Consider the following 18,983-nt stretch of genomic DNA (forward strand, 5'->3'; position numbering starts at 1 on the left):
ACCGCCTTAGTGCTGCGTGGAAGCAAATCATCAAATAATACATTATTTAAATGCATGCCTACAAAGGGCAGCATACTTCAATAGGGATTACCGTTGGTCCAGCTATTTTACACGCTTTCTTTTAACTCACTCTGTCTGTTAACGTTAGTTGACCGTGGACAATTAGACCCAAGCCGAAACATAACATATAAAAAAGAATGTTTAAAAATATATATATTTTATAGTATTGTCATCAGTATACCAAGTTTGCAGTCGATACCACATTGGGAAGTGGGTTAAAATTGAGTTGGCTGTCATTGGCCACGGTCCATTACGTTATGGCAAGCTTCGGGCCACTTCCTGGAGTCGTGGAGTTCTGCCATTAATAAAAGCGTGTTTTTAAAAAAGTAAAAAAAAAACATTACTTATTAATAAACACAATAGACAGGAATGACAAGTTCAAAGGGCTCGCATAATGTACATGCATCATGTACGTTGCCTCAGTAATCCCCTCCCCCCCCCACGTGGCGCAAGAGCGCAGAAGCGTGGTCACCACATCTACGCCTCTATACAAGGAACGAAACAGGTGGACTTCTCCACAAATATGGCTGTCGCCTGATGAAGCTAGTTGTAATTACTGGCGAAACGTCGTACTCAGATTGTAAATGTTGTGGCTTGGCTCTCCAACACACTGGTGTGCTGTACTAGTGACGAATTGGCACGTTCTGTTTACGTGACAACCCTTACTAGTTGGCTGTGTCGGGTGGTGGCGGGTTTTAACGAGACATTTATATGTTTATGCGATTTAACCCAAAAACACCTATATTATGGAGGTTCTGAAGGGTGATAAAGTTGATGGTGTGACTCAAGTCACCAATGACAGCACACAAAATAGCACCTTAAATTTGGTTCTACAGTACATTTTATTTGGCTAAATTCCATCGTAAAAATTTTAATACAAAATTCCGTGTAATGTGACCAGGATTCTAGATTTGAAGCTTTCGTGACAATTTACATTCATATTCTTAGGTTTTTTCGGTAAAGTCACGTAGGTAAAACATTAAAATTAATAAAAGTAAAATAAAATATAAATCACGACGTTTCGGAGGCAACACAAGCTTCCGTCTTCAGGTGGAACCGTCACAGCCACGACAGCTGTATCAAGTAAAACCGCCACCACCTGATACAGCTGATCCAGCTGTCGTGGCTGTGACGGTTCCACCTGAAGACGGAAGCTTGTGTTGCCTCCGAAACGTCGTGATTTTTATATTATTTTACTTTTATTAATTTTAATATTTTACCTACGTGACTTTACCGAAAAAACCTAAGAATGTGACCAGGATTGCCCAATACCAGGGCTGGTGACAATGTGCTGCCCCCTGCTGTGTGAACCAGAGGTCACGTGAAGGATTTCAGATGCAGTTCTGTGATATATTCGTCCCTGGGTTGTTCTCAAACAGGAACGGGTACACTTCTCTGTTAGATTTGAATGGATAATTCACATGACGCTGAAATAACTATCAGGATAAAACTGTTTTGAATATTAAATACTGAATATTCAAGTTCATTTTGTAAAACCAGTTGAGAACTCAATAATCTCTTTTGCAAGTGGCCTTGGTCACCAAAAAGATAAAAACGAAAAAAATGTTTGACTTAAAATCAAATAAACTATAGCAATGAAGCAAATATAAATCAATGCAAAAACAATTGTGTCACATGTAAAATGTATATATTGCACAAACATAAATCAGTGGTAAATAATACATTTCCATACACTTATGTCGGATCGGGCAGACTATTTTTAGGCTAATCAATTTTGCCATGAGTAAAACTATTTTTGGCCAATTGGCATATTCATACGGGTTGCCCACCCTTATGAATATTCGTGAGAGTTTCCCACTCTTGTGAATAATCATGAGAGTTACATACCATTATGCATATTCATAAGGGTTGCCCACCCTCATAAATATTCATGTTTCCCACTATTATGAATATTAATAATGGCGACCGACCCGTGCTACTTCATGCATATGAATTCATAAACGTTTTTTGGAGTTTAGATCGCGTAAATATAAATGTGTTGTTAAACCCGCCACCACCTGACACAGCCAATTAGTAAGGTTTGTCACGTAAACAAAACGTGCCAATTAGTTGATAAGTTCAGCACACCTGGTGTTGTTTGAGAGTCAACCCGCAACATTTACAATTCCGAGTTCGACGTTTCGCTGGCGATTACATCCAGGCGGAAAAAAAAAAACCCCTACACAGTATTATGGATAAATCTTGACTTAAAGCTTTCGTGGCTGCAGGAATTCATATTCTTTGGGTCTTTCGGTAAAGTCACAGATAGGTTTAAAGAAAACCTATCTACGTGACTTTACCGGAAGACACAAAGAATGATGGATATCGGTCGCGAAAGACATACGCGTTAAACCGAATGTGCAAAACATCAATTTATCTTGACTTAAAGCTTTTGTGACTGCAGGAATTCGAATTCATTGGGTCTTTCGGTAAAGTCACGTAGGTCGAAAAATTAATAGATCACAACGTTTCGATCGCAACACAAACAACCGTCATCAGGTGTAAAGCAAACACAGCAGGACTGCTGACGTAGGAGGGTTTGAGATGGGCGTAGCCCAAGATGTCATAAGCGAAGTGGGCGGGGCTAGTGATGAAATTTGCATGTCAATGTAAGATCTTAGAGCCACCGCCACGTCGAGGAAAACGAGCAACGGTGGCTGTGTTAGTGAGACATTTAACCTGTTAATGTAAAGACATTTAACCTGTTAATGTAACACCACCCGATGACGATTGCTTGTGTACGCGATCGAAACGTCGTGATATTTTTTATTTTATTTTTTCCTATCTACGTGGCTTTACCGAACGACCCAATGAATATGAATCCATTCATCGTTTACACCAAAAAGCCACCCCCACCACCAACTCCGGCGGGCAGCCGCCGTCGAGACATCCGGTCGCTCCCGATTGGACGCTTTGGCGCGGTCACGTGCTCACACAACGTCGCTTTAGTTTGGCCGCCATCTTAGGTAGGGGGTTAAAAAAAACACCGCTTCCCCCACCCATCCACACCCACTCAGCCCCAGCCCCCACCCCCTTGAACCCCACCCACCCCCACCCCGGGGTCGATGACGTCACTAAGCCGCCACCATGCCCCACCCCCCACGCCAACCGCCGTCTCACTTACACACAAACCCTTACCCAACATGGCGCCGAGACGGCTTCAATTGCCACCCTCCCCCCCCGTGCGTCCCTCCAATCCTCCACCTCCAACTCGCCTTTGCCGCTCGCCTTCGTCAGCGATGGCGACTGCGGCAGGCGGCGGAATGGGGAGCGGCGATGGCTTCTATTTTAACACTGTGCTCAGCCTGGCACGCTCCCTGGCCGCTCAGAACCCGGCGCCTCTTGATAAGGTTCGTCTCGAAGCGTCCTCGCGGTTCGGTGCTCAGCAGGCAGAGGAACGAGGGGAGGGAATGTGGGGCACGATGGGGTTTTGACAGAATCATCCATTGGTGGTTGTAAGGCAGGAAAGCCAAACGCTGAGGGATAACCTCTTGGCCAGGTTTGACTGGGTTTTCTTTTTTTGTTAACAGCAATGCGATGTCTCGTCTCTATTTACATCGTTATCAGTATTAATGTCAGCGTGGGCACAGTCGTTATTCAGTATCACCACCGGCATTAATATCACCACCGGTATTAATATCAACACCATCATCTTAATAATCATTGCCGCCGTCAACTTAATATCGCAGCGTCATCATAAACATATCACCAGGTACGAAATAAGTTGAACATACATCTCTAGTTGAAAGTATATTGACGTAAACATCGTCATGACTTGTATTACCTCCAGCGGCACAATGTCCCCATCTCCGTCATCAGCATCATGAATATTATACTCATACCTTCGTTATCATTGCATTACTGTGTTCATCATCTTGATCGTCATCCTCAAAATGTCCACGTTCATCTACTGTCATCACCACTATTGCTCAAGTGTCTGTACAATAAACTGCACAATGAATGATGCTGCGTCTTTTGATGCAGAAGACGCAGTGGCACTCGTCATATGGATATGCTGGGCCCTGCTTGGATAAAATACATTGAAATTAATTTACAGAAGTGTCAATCCATTGCTGGATGAGGGTCTCGTAGATTTTACATTAAAAAACCGTCCATAAATGACGTCACATGGCGTCACAAAAAGTCAGACCCCCCTCAAATATGACGTCACAAAGCTCTGCCCCCCCTCCAAAAAATATGCTTCAAATCGCTTTAAGCTATTGTCATTGTAGTGCGTATTTAATGTGGCGCTGCACTCTGATGTAGGAGAAAACGTATTAAAAATATATTTAATTAAGTAGAACGTGTTTATATTTATTTAAAGTTCCGCATTGAAATGTGACATCCCATCAAAATTCGCAACTTTAAAGAAATATAGAATTGTTATAACACTAATTGTCATAACAACACTCCTACAACATCAGAGTGCAGCGCCACATTAAATGCGCACTACCATGACAATAGTTTAAAGCGATTTGTTTTAGTTTCAAAATGGAAATATGGTTTGGGGGGGGGGGGCAGAGCTTTGTGACGTCATATTTGAGAGGGGGTCTGACTTTTTGTGATGCCGTGTGACGAGGGGGGGGGGTCAAAAATCGTCCAAAATCGCGTGACGTCATTTATGAACGGCCCCTAATTTACCAGTGCGGGTTTGTGATGGTGAGGCCCAGGTGTAGTTCACGTACCCCTAGCCACTAAGATGATATATCCATAGCCAGGAATTTAACTTTGGGTTGATGGATTTATAGTGCAGTGTGCTAACCACAATTCCAGAGCTACAAACTGTCAGAGGAATGTGCAGTTTCTCCCCCAAAGACTCTGGATCATCAAAAATGAATCAGGAACACAGATCCACAAACATCTTCTGAGCATGTGAACGCCTTTCCTTTTCTGATTGTCCCACATGGTGCTTAGTGTTTGAAAACTGAATTGGTCCATGTATCTAGTTTCCTAAGCAAGAGGTATTTTATTGAACTGACCTATTTGGTGTGGAGCCTTGATAAATGCAAAAAATATACTGTACAGTATTTTGATACTTCGTACCATGGGTCTTGATTATTGTGATAACATTACTGTACAAAAACATTAAATGGCCAAACTTGTGAATCAATAATTATAAGTTATTATGTACAGTATATCAGTCAGATCTTTAATTATCTTTATTTCTACACCAATGTGATGTCCTTCCTGAGATGGATGGATGAGCAGAGAATGTATGAAATTACAGTATTATAATGTGCTAAATATCACACATGCCTATAAGATATGTATCATTCAAAGCAAAGTCGGACTGAAGGACTTAAATGTATTGTAACTATTTATATAATAAAAATCCATTGTGTTTCATGATGTACTTTAGATGTATCATTAACCTGCATGCACGTTAAATTATAATTTATATTGTGGGATTCTTAGGAAAATTTAAGGACACTAACAAACAATATTTTAGGATTTTCCTCTGAACATTGTCTGTTCCATGTGCAGTGTTTGAATGTTTTCATCATTTTTATTATTGGAAGACAGAAAGTGACTTACGTTAATCCAAAATAATGCTTTAGCAATAGAAATGGTGAAGATTCGGTATCACGACTGTGCAATATGCACTGCACTTGACAGAATTTCACATTTTATCGTATGGCTTTGTACAGTCGACAGTGCTTATGGATGTGCTGGTGTTGTTTTACATGTTCAGGTGCAAAAGGTGTTGGGCATGTGCCCATTGGATCAACAAGGGGCATGCCAGCTGGACCACCGGAGGAGGGATGCTGTCATCGCACTTGGGATATTTCTCTTGGAATCGGGTTTGCAGGTACAATAATGAGGCTTTCCTTCCGTCATCTTTTAGAGAGGATGGGGATGAATTAGATATTTCCACCTCTTACTGTCTTGCTTAATGCTTTCTTTTATTTGTCACCCTCTTAATTAAAACATCACGCTTTACTGTGTTCACTCAGTTCATCTTTGGTCATCCTCTGTTTCGCGTGCTTGTTTATGTCATGTATTGTTCCGGATTATTTCCAGATCTGTTCTAGACGTGTCCAAATCACCGGAGGAGTCTCTTGAAGCTTGACTATAAGTGTAATCATGTTATTACTTAATTTCTTATTTTCTGTAGTCTAGACACTCAATGTTTTTAATTAGTTAATTTTTTTAGTTATTATTTTCAGGCGTACAGGTAGAAATCGTTAAAAGGGGCTGTTGAAATGTTTTACTTTCAGTCTGGATATCTTAATTGTTTTTTTTATCACAGCACAAAGAACACTTGGTTCCTTACCTACTACAGCTGCTGAAAATGATTCCTAATGTCCAATGGATTGAAGACTATGTTGGAAAGCGTGACAGAGGTGAGGACTACATATCTTTTAAACATATGATATCACGGAGCTCCCGGTGGTCACTGAAATTGTAAATATGAATTAAAGCTGTGAAATCTTGTAAATTACGAAATGCGGGGAGTGGTCACCAACCCACCCTGACCTTTCTGTGCATTGTGTTTTATTCATGCGCATTGGCGGTGAATTTTGCCAATAATTACCATGCCAAAATCGTATGATAAATAATAACTGTTCGCCATTAATTAAGCCAGTGTTTTAGTGATGAACCAGTTGGTTTCATGATGCCAATGAGCTCGCTAATGTTGCGTTGTTACTTCTGCCATTACAGAGAGGCTGCCCGTGGCGGAGTCATTTAGCTTTTGTTTGGTGACGCTCCTCTCTGATGTTGCTCAGAGAGATCCGCACATTCGAGAGCAGGTGACAATTCATTGACACATTCCTGTAACATGTTGTGTCATTTTGTGAAACGAAATAATTGCCTTATACATTTACTAATACTCAACAGTGATTCGGTGAATCTGAATATGTTGATAGCCTCCTTAATTGTATGTCATTGCCCAATTCGCGTTGCTCTGAATAACCTGGTATGGCAATTGCTGTTGGTATGTTACTCGTGAATGCTGTATATTTCTGTCGCCAAAGCTTGATGCAGTACCGTAATTGTTCAAAAGTCAGCAATTGTAATTGTTCAATTGCCAGTATGGCAATTTAATGTATCCTTAAAATTAATAACAAGGTAGATTATTTGGATGATAGGGTATGCTATTCATTTAATCATAGTAATACAAAGTAATGTATATTTAAACTATTATGTTTAAATGTTTAGTAAAGTTTATTTTTTTAGTTTATTTATTTAGTCACGTAGGTAGAAAAAATAATAGATCACGAGGTTTCGATCGCAACACAAGCAATCGTCTTCAGGTGAAAAAAGAGGGGGAAATCTGGTGAGGCAGGCTGTTTATAAAGGTTTAGAGATGGGCGGGACAGCTAATGTTAAATGTAAGCTCGGCAAGGGCCGAGCTCGGCTAGGGCTTGGAAATTTGAGAGTCGGCTAATATTGCCAGGTAGGAAGGGAACATCAAAGCAATTAAAACTTTACCTGGTTGATGACGTCCTTCCAATGATTGCTTAATTTGTATCCATCTTCTCGGTTGAAGTTATGTCTGTGTTTATAAATCTGGATGACTTCATGGAAAAATCTTTGATGGTAGCCTGAAGGTTTGCAGAGTACCTTGGTCTCGGAAAAGACAATATCGTGTGAGCCCACCACGTTCAAACAGTGATCAGCCACGGCAGAGGTATTGGTTCTGCCGTGTTTCAAATCTGCCTTGTGTTCGCGAACACGGTCCGAGACATGTCATTTCGTTTCCCCAATGTAACTGCTACCGCAGATACAAATTAGTTTGTAGACACCAGGGTATTGCATGTCAGGAATCACATCTTTCACAGATGGGATCAAATCACGGATTTTGTGTACTGTGTTGAATCGAACCTGGATCTTGTGTTTGTTCAGAATTTGGGAATTTTTTTTGGTAACCCCTGCAATGTATGGCAAGGTGATGGTTTTGATTGGGTTCTCAGATGGTTCTCTCCCTATGGTTGGGGACACAGCTTTGCGGATTGTGTGATCCGAATATCCATTCATCTTGAGGGCTTGGCGTACGTGCTACAGTTCACTGGATAGGTGGTGCTGGTCGGAGATGCAACTATGTGTAGTGTTTTGATGAGGGAATTCTTGTGGGCTGGATGGTGGTGGGAATCAGGCTTTAGATAGGAATCCGTGTGGGTGGCTTTCCTGTAGATAGTGTCCCAACAAGCCATCAGGTCTCGATCAAAACATCCAGGAATGGTAGCTTGCCATCATTTTCCACTTCTATGGTCAATTTGATGGATGGGTGTATGGAATTGATGCGGTTGAAAAATTGGTTCAGTGCTGGCAGGCCATGTGGCCAGAAAACGAACGTGTCATCTACGTATCTCTTCCACAAGCAAGGACGTAGGGTGGATGTCTGGATGGCATCTGTCTCAAATTTCTCCATTAAAACATTTGCTACCACTGGCGATAAGGGAGAACCCATTGTGGTGCCCTCATTTTCTTTGTAGAATGTACCATTCCAGGTAAAGTAAGTGTTGGTAAGGCAATGCCTCACCAATGTAGGTGCATCAGGATTCAGTCCCTGTTGGACCAAGTCTTCAATGATTGCAATGGTGTCAGGTACAGCGACCTTGGTGAACAGCAAGACTACATCGAAACTGACAAGCAAATCATCTGGAGACAGTGAGATGTCCTTGATTAGAGAAACCAAGTGAGCCGAGTTAAGTACAGCTGAGGTGGTCTTGCCTGTGAAAGGAAGCAGGGTCTCAGACAGAAATTGGGCCAGTTTGTAGGTGGGTGAGTTAATGGTGGAGACGATCGGACGGAGCGGAGTACCTTCTTTATGGATTTTTGGTAGGCTATAAACTCTGGGTGGTCCAGCAGCTGAAGGTTTTAGAGAGAGCTGCTTGGTCGGTTCGATTAGAGAAGTCGAATTAGTGATGATATTGTTGGTTTTCGTAGCCAGGCAGTTGGTAGGATCTCTATTGATTTTGGTATAGCTGCCATCATTCAAGTTCAAATTCATTTATTAGGTATAGCCCTGTGAGCCATTCGGCTCTTGAATCGGGTGCAACCGCAACAAACAAAAAAACATGAACAAAAAACATCTTAAAGTGAATTTATTTTGAATTTATTTTGTTGTTGTAAGTGGTTTTATCCATGATGACAGTGGCATTGCCCTTGTCGGCTGAGAGGATGACAATTTACATTTACAAGCAAATTTTCCGGACCCTAGCCGAGCTTGGCCTTCGCTGAGCTTACATTTGACATTAGCTGCCCCGCCTATCTCTAAACCTTTATAAACATGCTGCCTCAGCAGATTTTCCCCTCTTTTTTTCACCTGAAGACGATTGCTTGTATTGCGATATAAACGTCGTGATCTATTATTTTTTCTACCTACGTGACTTTACCGAAAGAACCAAAGAGTATGGATTCCTGCAGTCACGAAAGCTTTAAATCAAGATAATTTTTTTAGCTTCAGCAAATTTTCAATCTGTACAGATTGAAAGTATTAATTAATACAATTGTAGACACTGGCAATTTTTTTGCGTATTTCATAAATATTTAACCTTTTACAGCATTTAAATGTAATAATTACTCTACTCAAATAATCTATTGAAATTATTGGCAATGTATATGTTGAATGTTATGTGATTACTCTTTTCACATGTTTGTTCATTTTAGATTCTGGAAGCATTACTTGATACCTTGCAAGAATTACTTCAAATTTGTGAGAATCCCCATAATGACAGAGGTGTGTTACTTTTTTAGCATTCCATTTTGATTTAATAGTTTGTGAATTGAATAGAATATATGGTTAATGGTTCTTGGTAGGTTATTCCGGTTGTGCTGTATAACTCTCAGCATGTGGAGTTAAACGTCTGAAACATCATGCTGAATAGCACACGGTTAGAATTTGAAAAGAAAAACATCAGAGATAAAAAAATGTGCATGATTTTTTTCTTATTAAATGATAGTCATTTGTGTTGTACATGTCCTTTTTTCCAGATGTCTGCCAGTATTCAGTGCCTTGCCTTATTGGCATGTCACGAGCATTTGGCCGTTACAGCAATGAAGATGATTCACTTCTTTCAAGGCTATTCCCAAAAGTGACCTTGCAATCGGTAACATTAAATTTATTTCCACCGCATCTGAGCTTGTTTCACAATGCTATAGCACTAAATCTCAAATAAAACTTTTGGGCAACCACATTATATAGCATGTAACATATCGCAAAAGGAAAGTTTGGTGATTTAGTGCCTGCAATTTGAATGACTTGTAGCAAATTAAAACCCAGTTAATCGATAGCTAATTTGTTCCTGCAGGTGGCACAAACAACAGATCCAGATGCTATTCGGAGGAGATCTTTCCACGATTTCCGCTCCATCATGCCCTCATCATTGATGCAATCCTGTGGGACAAGTGATAGCCTCCGACGAAATGTAAATAGCGTCGCCAGCTTTGCGCAGGTGAGTAAAAAAAGTTGATAACATAGTGTTTATATATTTGACACCTAGATTTCACACATTGATTTCAATAAAATTGTCAAATTATGCTGTTCAATTACACATTTACAGTTGTGAATTCATTTGAAAACTGAGTCAGCATTTGATTTAGATTAAGCTGCAGGTGCTGCTGTTCATTAATGCATGTTTACCTTAAGAAAATAAGGAACGCTGTACGAATGAACTATAGTAAATGGTATGCTCATTTAGAATAGTATTGTATATGTATGTGTTTTTATGATTAATGGATTTCATTTTTAAATATTTTAACATTGTGAAAATGTAATTTTTTTTTTTAATTAACGATTTTATGTCTGCTCTGGTTTTTTTTTTGTCAGTTTCAACTAAGTCCAGAAAAGGGTGGCAGTCAGATGCCAAGTTCCCCAGGCTATGCCACACTACAGTACTGGGAAGGTATGTATGTTTTCATCCATATTACTGTATTTACTTGTAGTGTGCTGATTGATCAATTCAAATTCTGTTCTTACACTTATCACAACGTACGAAAATGCATTTCTGTAGGAATTTATTATTTTTGTAAAAATCGTACGTAAATATTTTACATAACCTCTGCTGTCACTAGAAGCTGTTATAGTCACAATATATATTTTTTCATTATTATTTAAACATTTGTATTTAAAAAAATGAATGCATTATTATATTCTTTAAAAGCATTTTCACAAACCTGTATCTTATGTTTTTGTTAGATAATGGCATGTTCTTTAAATGTATTTCAAATATCTTGAGTTTCTAAAGTTACTATGGTAAATAATACGATCTCTTGAATTGCTGCTTCTCTAATTGCTTTACAGGTGCGTCATATAATGATGCGCCGGTGAATGACCCAGACTTTTACTTCACCGTCCTAAGTTCCAGCTTCTCCACATCGCCTCTCAACACAAAAGACACCTGCCAACAAATGGACACTCCAATTCTACTGCTAAAGAGACTTTTGGACATGGTCTGTGTATTTTTTAATTAACATTTTTACCCAAGGATTATGGTTCATACCAACTAATAATCCAGAAAATACATGTTTGCCATTGTCTGGCATGCAAATAAAGCAGAGAAGATACAATTATGCATTCATTAACTGATCTGTGCTATTTTTAAATATCTTTGTTAAATGGGTATAGATTGAGATAGATTGACCGTATTCATCCAATTCCAAGACATTCAGTAAAGTAAGAGCACCTAAAACTTGTGACCAGTGTCAAAGTTATTCAAATTTGTTTACACAATAGATTATAATACGCACCTCCATATTTTGATTTGAAATACAGAGATAAATCGTGTATCATATAATCCAGAGAATATCGTCACATCTGTAACCTTATGGATCCACTTACAGAAGAATGGTTATATGAAAGAAATAGCATTCTGTATTGCAGTGATTTCTGGTAAGATAGAATATTTCAAATAAATTCTCGACATTTTCTAATTATTAATTGTGTGTGTTCACAGGTAAAACGCTTGGTAAATGACAACATGCTCAGAACTCTGGACAAGATTTTACTTGAAACAATTGATGTAGGTATTCATTTACATTTAAACACAAATTATTTCATGTGACTCTGTGGACAAAGATAATACGTTAATATATTCTTATATTAATGCACAATGTGAAATAAATGTTGGGTTCTATACTTGTCAATATACATTTACAAAGTGGTAGTTTATTGCACACTAATTTTAAACTTGTATAATGTGGCATAAAGTTGGGAATACTGTTTTTAGACGTTTAAACCAGAAACATTGCATTACACTTCTGGCTTTTTGAAATGTAATCAAATTACCGTGCAACATTTTTGTTGGTTAATTTTACATTTTTACATTTATTGCAGTGTAACCCATCAACATACCTTTACTACAGAAACTTCAGCAACATCCTTTATGTAGCAGCTTTCAAGATGCTGAGGGACACCCTTTTAAACTGTTTGAAAGGTAGGAACTGTGTATTTTATGCGGCGGTGACAAAATGATTGCGTTATCACACTTTGCCAATTCACAGCTGCATAGAGGCTACTCCACGTAACGCCTTATATGTCATGGGGATTTGTTCCTTATGCGAGTCAGTGCAGGTTGGTAAATGTGGCTTCCAGGACTATTTCAGATATTGCCTATTCTATAAAATACATTAACTCAGATTGCCAAGTTCACAGTGTAGTGTGCTTACTACTGCGTGGCAACTACCCAGTGATACTACCATGTTATCATTTACAGCTTTCTGAAAGTGCTTTCTTTCTCCATCTGCTATGACTTTTGTAATGCTACTAGGACACTGGGTATTTTAATTTAGTTTTAGTCAAGGCTTTGTAAGCTATTCAGAATGTAACAAGGGTGGTAAAGGTGCAGCACTGCATTTTCTTGAACTTTTGATGGAAAGGCCTCCAAGAAAGGGAATTCTAGAGAACCCCTTTCGAGAGTATGTGGCATTCTCTTTCAAGCTGGCCAAATGTCTTCCCTTGAGCCAGCTCTGATCATTGTCCCAGCCACCTCACCACATGCGACCTACCGATCACCAAACTATATTGAGGATGACATAAAGAATATTCTTGGATAAAAAATTTCAGTTTTGTAGTATTGTATTTTTCATGGGAGTTTAATTGTAAACTACTTCATGAATTTTTTTCAAGCTTATTTTTTTCTTTTCACAGATCTGCCTTCAGTTTTTGTGAAGGAGGTACATGACTTTGTTTTGGAGCAATTCAACAGCAGCCAAGCAGAGTTGCAGCGAATGCTGCACGATGCCGATCGGCCTCATGGGGAGTCGAGCTCACTCAAGCTCCGCTGCCAGGCAAATGCTGCCTGTGTGGACCTTATGGTGTGGGCAGCTAAAGACGAACAAGGTACATGCAGCAGGACTTATTTACAGCCCTGAGTCAATCCACTGATGCATGACGGCCTCCCTAGGCTGTGTCAGTCAGGGCAGTTGTTTGATTTCATGTTATCATGCTGGTCAGTGCAAGTAGGTGAAGGGAGTGTTCACGACCAGATATCAGTCGCCACTTATGTTAACCATAGCTGGGCATCAAGCTCATGTGGCGGGGTTAATACTGCAGTGCACAAACCACTGCTACTGCTTCACCCCTATACAGCAGCAGGATGTTGCTTTACAAAAGAATGGGTATTCAATAAGAATTGGCCCTGTAGGTGATAGTTTTTTCTTTGGGCCAAAAATGTGTGGAATGCGTCAAATGATTATGTAAGTGTCACCCTTTGCAGATTTCAGTTTAAACTGGTCTCATGCAGTAAACGAGGTCATACAATGACTGCAGTGATGGACAATATTTTTTAAGATATGGATAATAGATGTTTTGATAATTGTTTTAGAGAATTGATGATCAATTCCAATAATCATAGAATCGATAGTTAAATTTGTTAAACAACTTAAAAAGCATTGCTAAGTTGATAGGAATGCTAAATGACTGAAATTTAACTTAAAATATTTCAGATATCTATCAATGTACACTTGTTGTTGATGTTAGTTTTTTTTGTCTTCAGATGCTTTTACTGTCATTGAGGTAACATTTGTATGGGGGGCCGTATGTTTTTTAAAGAATGACACTAAGGCCCATATTCTTAGTCAGAGCTCGACTCATGCTTGGCTCTAGCTCAAATGGGTGAAACCTGAGCTGAGCCACGTGAACGGCCAAGTCAGAGCCAAGGTGCTACTTAGAATACAGCCCGAAATCTTACCCAATGTGTGGTTATGCTAATTCTTCCTTGTAGTCTTTTTTTAAATGCATTGTTACTACTGCTCATGTTTTCACAGTTGATTTGGATTTCTTTCTGTCGCTTTTTGTTGGGTTGTACTATGTGTTGTTCGACGTTCATGCCCAATGTGTTTTGCTCCAGTATGCTGGGAGCTTAATCTTTTATTGAATTCAGGAACACACGGTACAGTCTGAAAAAACGTCTGAAAGATCAAAGTTGTTTCGGGTAAATCTTTCAGTGAAGTAACAAGAATGAGTTTGTATGAACGTGAAATATCGATTTAGAAAACTTTCAATCTTTCTTCAGGTGCTGAAACCCTTTGTGTCAAGTTGTCTGAGAAATTACAGACAAAAACATCCAGCAAAGTGATAGTGGCACACATGCCTCTTTTGATCTGCTGTCTGCAGGTATGGTCTTTTGGGAGAAATTGTGAAAAATGTTTCTATTTTTCGATTTCATTTAATACATGACAGATGTTCAATGCCATAAATAACTTTTGTAGACTTATTAATGACTCTACAAAGTTGCATTGACAAATAATATGTACATCAGTATGCCTCTGCATGTGTGTTAAATGTGGTAATGTTTTAGCATGCCTGACAGACACTAAGGGATAGCTCACTGATGTGCTCTTAGATTGTACCCCATATTTGGTATGAGGTGCGTCGTTTTGCTCCTCATGCTGATTTTATACATTGCATATAATGTAGAATATTTAACATATATTATGAATAAGCCCCCAGGACGTGGACCAAAAAAACTACGGACAACCTGGAAACACAACGGGAGGCTGTACAGTACACAGATGAATTGATGTTTTATATTTTAACACACCCCTATGTGCGTGCGGATCATCAGGGCTTAGGAAGGCTCTGTGAGCGCTTCCCATCTGTGTCCAACTCCGTGACTGTGTGTCTGCGGGACTTCCTTGTTGTTCCGTCCCCCGTGCTGCTCAAACTCTACAAGCTCCACTGCCAGTTTCAGAGTGGTAAGGAGATGGGTAAGCCATAATAACGTATATTGAATTATTGCCTCGTGTGTTAGGGGGAGTCTACTTCAAAGGGCATAGAAAAACATAAAAGCATGTATCTTGTGTTACGGCAGGATTTAATTGCAATAAACCTAATCGTGAATGCCATGGATTTTGTGTGTGCGTGTATTTATCACTTACGTTGATGCCATATTTTTAGGCTGTAGTGTGACACGGACAGAAAAGAAGCAAAGACATGCTTAATTCCTATTCGTTGTAAATGCCTGTGTTTGTAATAACTGTATGTCATGCCTAATTGTTTTATTAGGAGGAAATGACATAAAGATCAGTGTGACGAATGAGTTTGCGGAATCCACTGTCAATGTTGTGGCCAGCAAGAAGATTCAGCCCTCGATGTATGAACAGCTGAGGGATATGGCTATTGACAACATATGCAGGCAAGTCATTGACAAAATAAAACAAATTTTGTCAAACACTGAATCAAGAATTGTGGCTCTAGTCAAACTATCCACAAGAACTATTATACATTTTATTATAGTGCAAATGTATGATTGACAATCATCACAAACTAAACATGAATACTATGAACAACAACAAAAGCAAGTATGACATCTGTATATAAGCCGTAATCAGCAACAACGGCTCATTACAAATAAATGTAATTCCTACATTTTGTATAATCTTCTTGGTTCTTTCGGTAAAGTCACGTAGAATGGAAATAATAAAATAATAAAATAATTCTCACGACGTTTCGGCCACAACGCAAGCAGCCGTCCTCAGGTGAAGAACAGGTCTTATCGAGAAGACAGGTCTATCGAGAAGACAGAGTCTGAATTTCATTCAGACTCTGAATGTCATTCAGACCTGAGGACGGCTGCTTGCGTTGTGGCCGAAACGTCGTGAGAATTATTTTATTATGTTTTATTTTTATTATTTTATTATTTCCATTCTACGTGACTTTACCGAAAGAACCAAGAAGATGAATCCCTGCAGTCACGAAAGCTTTAAATCGAAATTTTGTATAATGTTACGCGTAATGCAATGCAATTTTCAGAGCTCTCAAGGGGGGTCTTATCGAGGAGCCAGTGATTGTGGAGGCGTTTCTTGCTACACTCTCCAACCGTCTCTACACTTCTCAAGACAATGAAAAGTAAGTCTGGTTTATGTGATTGGTATTAATAGAGTAATGTAAATCTATTTAAAGGAAATTAGTATTTATTGCATAATAAGTAATATACAGAGTTCGTTGATGTGGGTTTGCCTCTTTGAGTATGCAGAATTTTCAATGAGAATGTAAAATGATAATGTATTTACTACAGGAATGCCTTACTGAGTCTAAAGACACCTTTTATGAGGCATAGCATTAGGAATTGTATTTATTTCAGGTAATGGGTGTTTGGCATGTGGAAAGGAAATAGGAGTACCGGGAGAAAACCCACACATACAATGGGGTAACACTCGACAATGCTCTGTATAGATAGTGAAGAATTCATTAATGTACTGCCATATTTTGCCATTCCCAAACTTACAGCACCTGGAATTCCCAGGCAGTCTCCAATCCTACTACTAACCAGGCCCAAAACCTGCTTATTAATTCATAGTGATTTGAATGATTTGGTGATGTAGGCGAGTGATGAATGATGATGATTGATGGTATTATTTAAAGGAGTGACGATGATGTGGATAATAATTATGATGTTGATACTGCTGTTGCTGATGATGTATGTTGAAAATTATGGCTGATTTATGGTGTTGATAAATAATTTGTTAGCGATGCAGATTTTGGTGTTGGTCGTAGGGCTCATGATGTTGGATACTGATGTTGGTACTGATAATGGACAAGATTCTTATTCTTTAATAATAAAACAAGAAATTAGCATGGGAAAATCTGCATTGTTACAAAGTGCTTTGTGTCTGTTGGTGGTGTTTAGAGATGGTCAGCTGATTCACGAGCACACAATCCGCGCCTTGGGGCACATCGCTGTGTCTTTGCGTGACACCCCACGCACAATGGAATCCATCTTGCAGATTCTCCAGCAAAAGTTCTGCCAGCCGCCCTCTCCCCTTGATGTCCTCATCATTGACCAGCTGGGGTGCATGGTTATTACTGGCCCTGTGAGTGTCTATATCTCTAATTTCATCCATGTAATTAATTTGTGGAATTGGGTTGGATTTAATCTACATTTGTGATATATGTCAATTTTTTGAACTCATGTGAAAGCTATATTACCTTGTGCTAATCGGAGGTGTGGGAAACATTTACACAAGTAAATGGCTTCAGCTCTTCACAGTGTAAATGACAGTTAATTGGATGATGAAAGTTGTATCAACTTTCGTGTACATTATGCTATTAATATGTGTAGTGGATACATTCACACTTAATGTTTGGCTTTAACTGAGTTTATTTCACTCCTCAGACAAAGAATAATTAATTTATTTTAAACTCGATTATTTTTTTATTGCACTACGATCAGATGCTTAAACCCATTTTTGTTTATTTATATTTCAGCAACACATCTACCAGGAAGTACTGAACCTTTTTCAACAGATCAGTGTAAAGGCCAGCTCTGTTGTTTATTCACAAGCCAAGGATATGAGAGACCATGGCTACAGGTTGGTGTACCACTCTTAAGTGACGTTTTGCAGCCGGAGGTCATGCTGGTATCGCTTTTTGGAACATTGATATTATTTTACGACAATGGTTTTGAACGTCAAGTGGACCAGTGGCACAATGGTTAGCGCTTTGCGCTCCAAACCTGGCGAACTAAGTTCGATTTCCAAGCATGGTTAACGTCGGTGGCGAATTATATCTGGACCAATTCTGGGCCTCTTTGCACCAACTCCCACTGGCCAGTATCATGAAGTATGATCAAATAACACCCAACATGGGGAGGCCTTAATCCATTTGTGGATTGACATAGGACAATAAGTCATGATATAAACCATCAGAACACCATTTTGAAAAAAATGTGTTGTACTGTCGTTGCTGTGTATTTAGATTTCATGCTTAATCTGTCATTGTTCCTAGTCATATAATGCTTAATGTAGAGTCAATATTGACCCCCATTTAAGAGTTTTGGGGTGCACACAATAGCTACAATAATATAAATTCACTGTTGGTAGCAATTATAAGTTTATTCAAAGTATTCTCCCAAGTGATTTAATGAAAGGTTACGATTAATTTCAGCAATCTACTATTTTTAGACATTGCATTGAATTTAGCGGCCACATCAGCCCATGGCATGTATCACATCCGAATCTTTGCATTCACTGTGTGCTTACGAATCAATATGAATCGGTATGAATCCATGCATCGTTACAACACCCTTGGTTAATAGGTAAAGTGTGTGTGTGTGTTTTTTAACAAGGCATTGTTCTGTGGCGGTCATCAATGCACTGGCAAACATCGCGGCCAACCTGCAGGGGGAGCAGCTGGTCGATGAGCTGCTGGTCAATCTCCTGGAGCTTTTTGTGCAGCTGGGCCTGGAAGGAAAGCGTGCGAGCGAGAGGGCCAGCGAGAAAGGCCCTGCCCTAAAGGTACCACCAACAGCGGTGTATCTATAAAATACACATTGCCCACTCTCCTACTATTTACTATTTTTTATTTTACCAGGTAAGGCCCACTCAGCTATATAGTTATTTTTTCCGAAGCGACCTGGCCACAAATCATAGCTCAGTGGAGTGGCTTATCACGTGGAAATGTAGAGCAGCCAAATACTCGTAATGCACGTTTATTCCAAATTGGGGAAGGAAAAACCAGAGGACCCATAGAAAAATCG

At 39.4% G+C, this 18,983-nt stretch overlaps 1 protein-coding gene across 1 annotated transcript in view; it reads left to right on the forward strand.

The window, feature by feature from the left end:
- The first annotated feature begins 3,261 nt into the window (after positions 1-3,261).
- LOC144719476 (phosphatidylinositol 4-kinase alpha-like) overlaps positions 3,262-18,983 on the forward strand; it is a 67,889-nt gene continuing 52,167 nt past the window's right edge. The window contains exons 1-19 of the mRNA XM_078595427.1: positions 3,262-3,410; positions 5,753-5,869; positions 6,311-6,404; positions 6,724-6,812; positions 9,676-9,745; positions 10,000-10,115; positions 10,317-10,460; positions 10,835-10,910; positions 11,309-11,457; positions 11,961-12,026; positions 12,341-12,440; positions 13,154-13,345; positions 14,520-14,620; positions 15,072-15,213; positions 15,512-15,641; positions 16,259-16,354; positions 17,136-17,319; positions 17,714-17,817; positions 18,573-18,741. Coding sequence (XP_078451553.1) covers positions 3,300-3,410; positions 5,753-5,869; positions 6,311-6,404; positions 6,724-6,812; positions 9,676-9,745; positions 10,000-10,115; positions 10,317-10,460; positions 10,835-10,910; positions 11,309-11,457; positions 11,961-12,026; positions 12,341-12,440; positions 13,154-13,345; positions 14,520-14,620; positions 15,072-15,213; positions 15,512-15,641; positions 16,259-16,354; positions 17,136-17,319; positions 17,714-17,817; positions 18,573-18,741 — 2,250 coding nt within the window. The 5' untranslated portion in view covers positions 3,262-3,299. The remainder of the gene's footprint in view (positions 3,411-5,752; positions 5,870-6,310; positions 6,405-6,723; positions 6,813-9,675; positions 9,746-9,999; positions 10,116-10,316; positions 10,461-10,834; positions 10,911-11,308; positions 11,458-11,960; positions 12,027-12,340; positions 12,441-13,153; positions 13,346-14,519; positions 14,621-15,071; positions 15,214-15,511; positions 15,642-16,258; positions 16,355-17,135; positions 17,320-17,713; positions 17,818-18,572; positions 18,742-18,983) is intronic.

Source organism: Lampetra planeri, chromosome 6, assembly GCF_965212315.1.
Source record: "Lampetra planeri chromosome 6, kcLamPlan1.2.h2, whole genome shotgun sequence".
NCBI classification, from domain to species: Eukaryota; Metazoa; Chordata; class Hyperoartia; order Petromyzontiformes; family Petromyzontidae; genus Lampetra; species Lampetra planeri.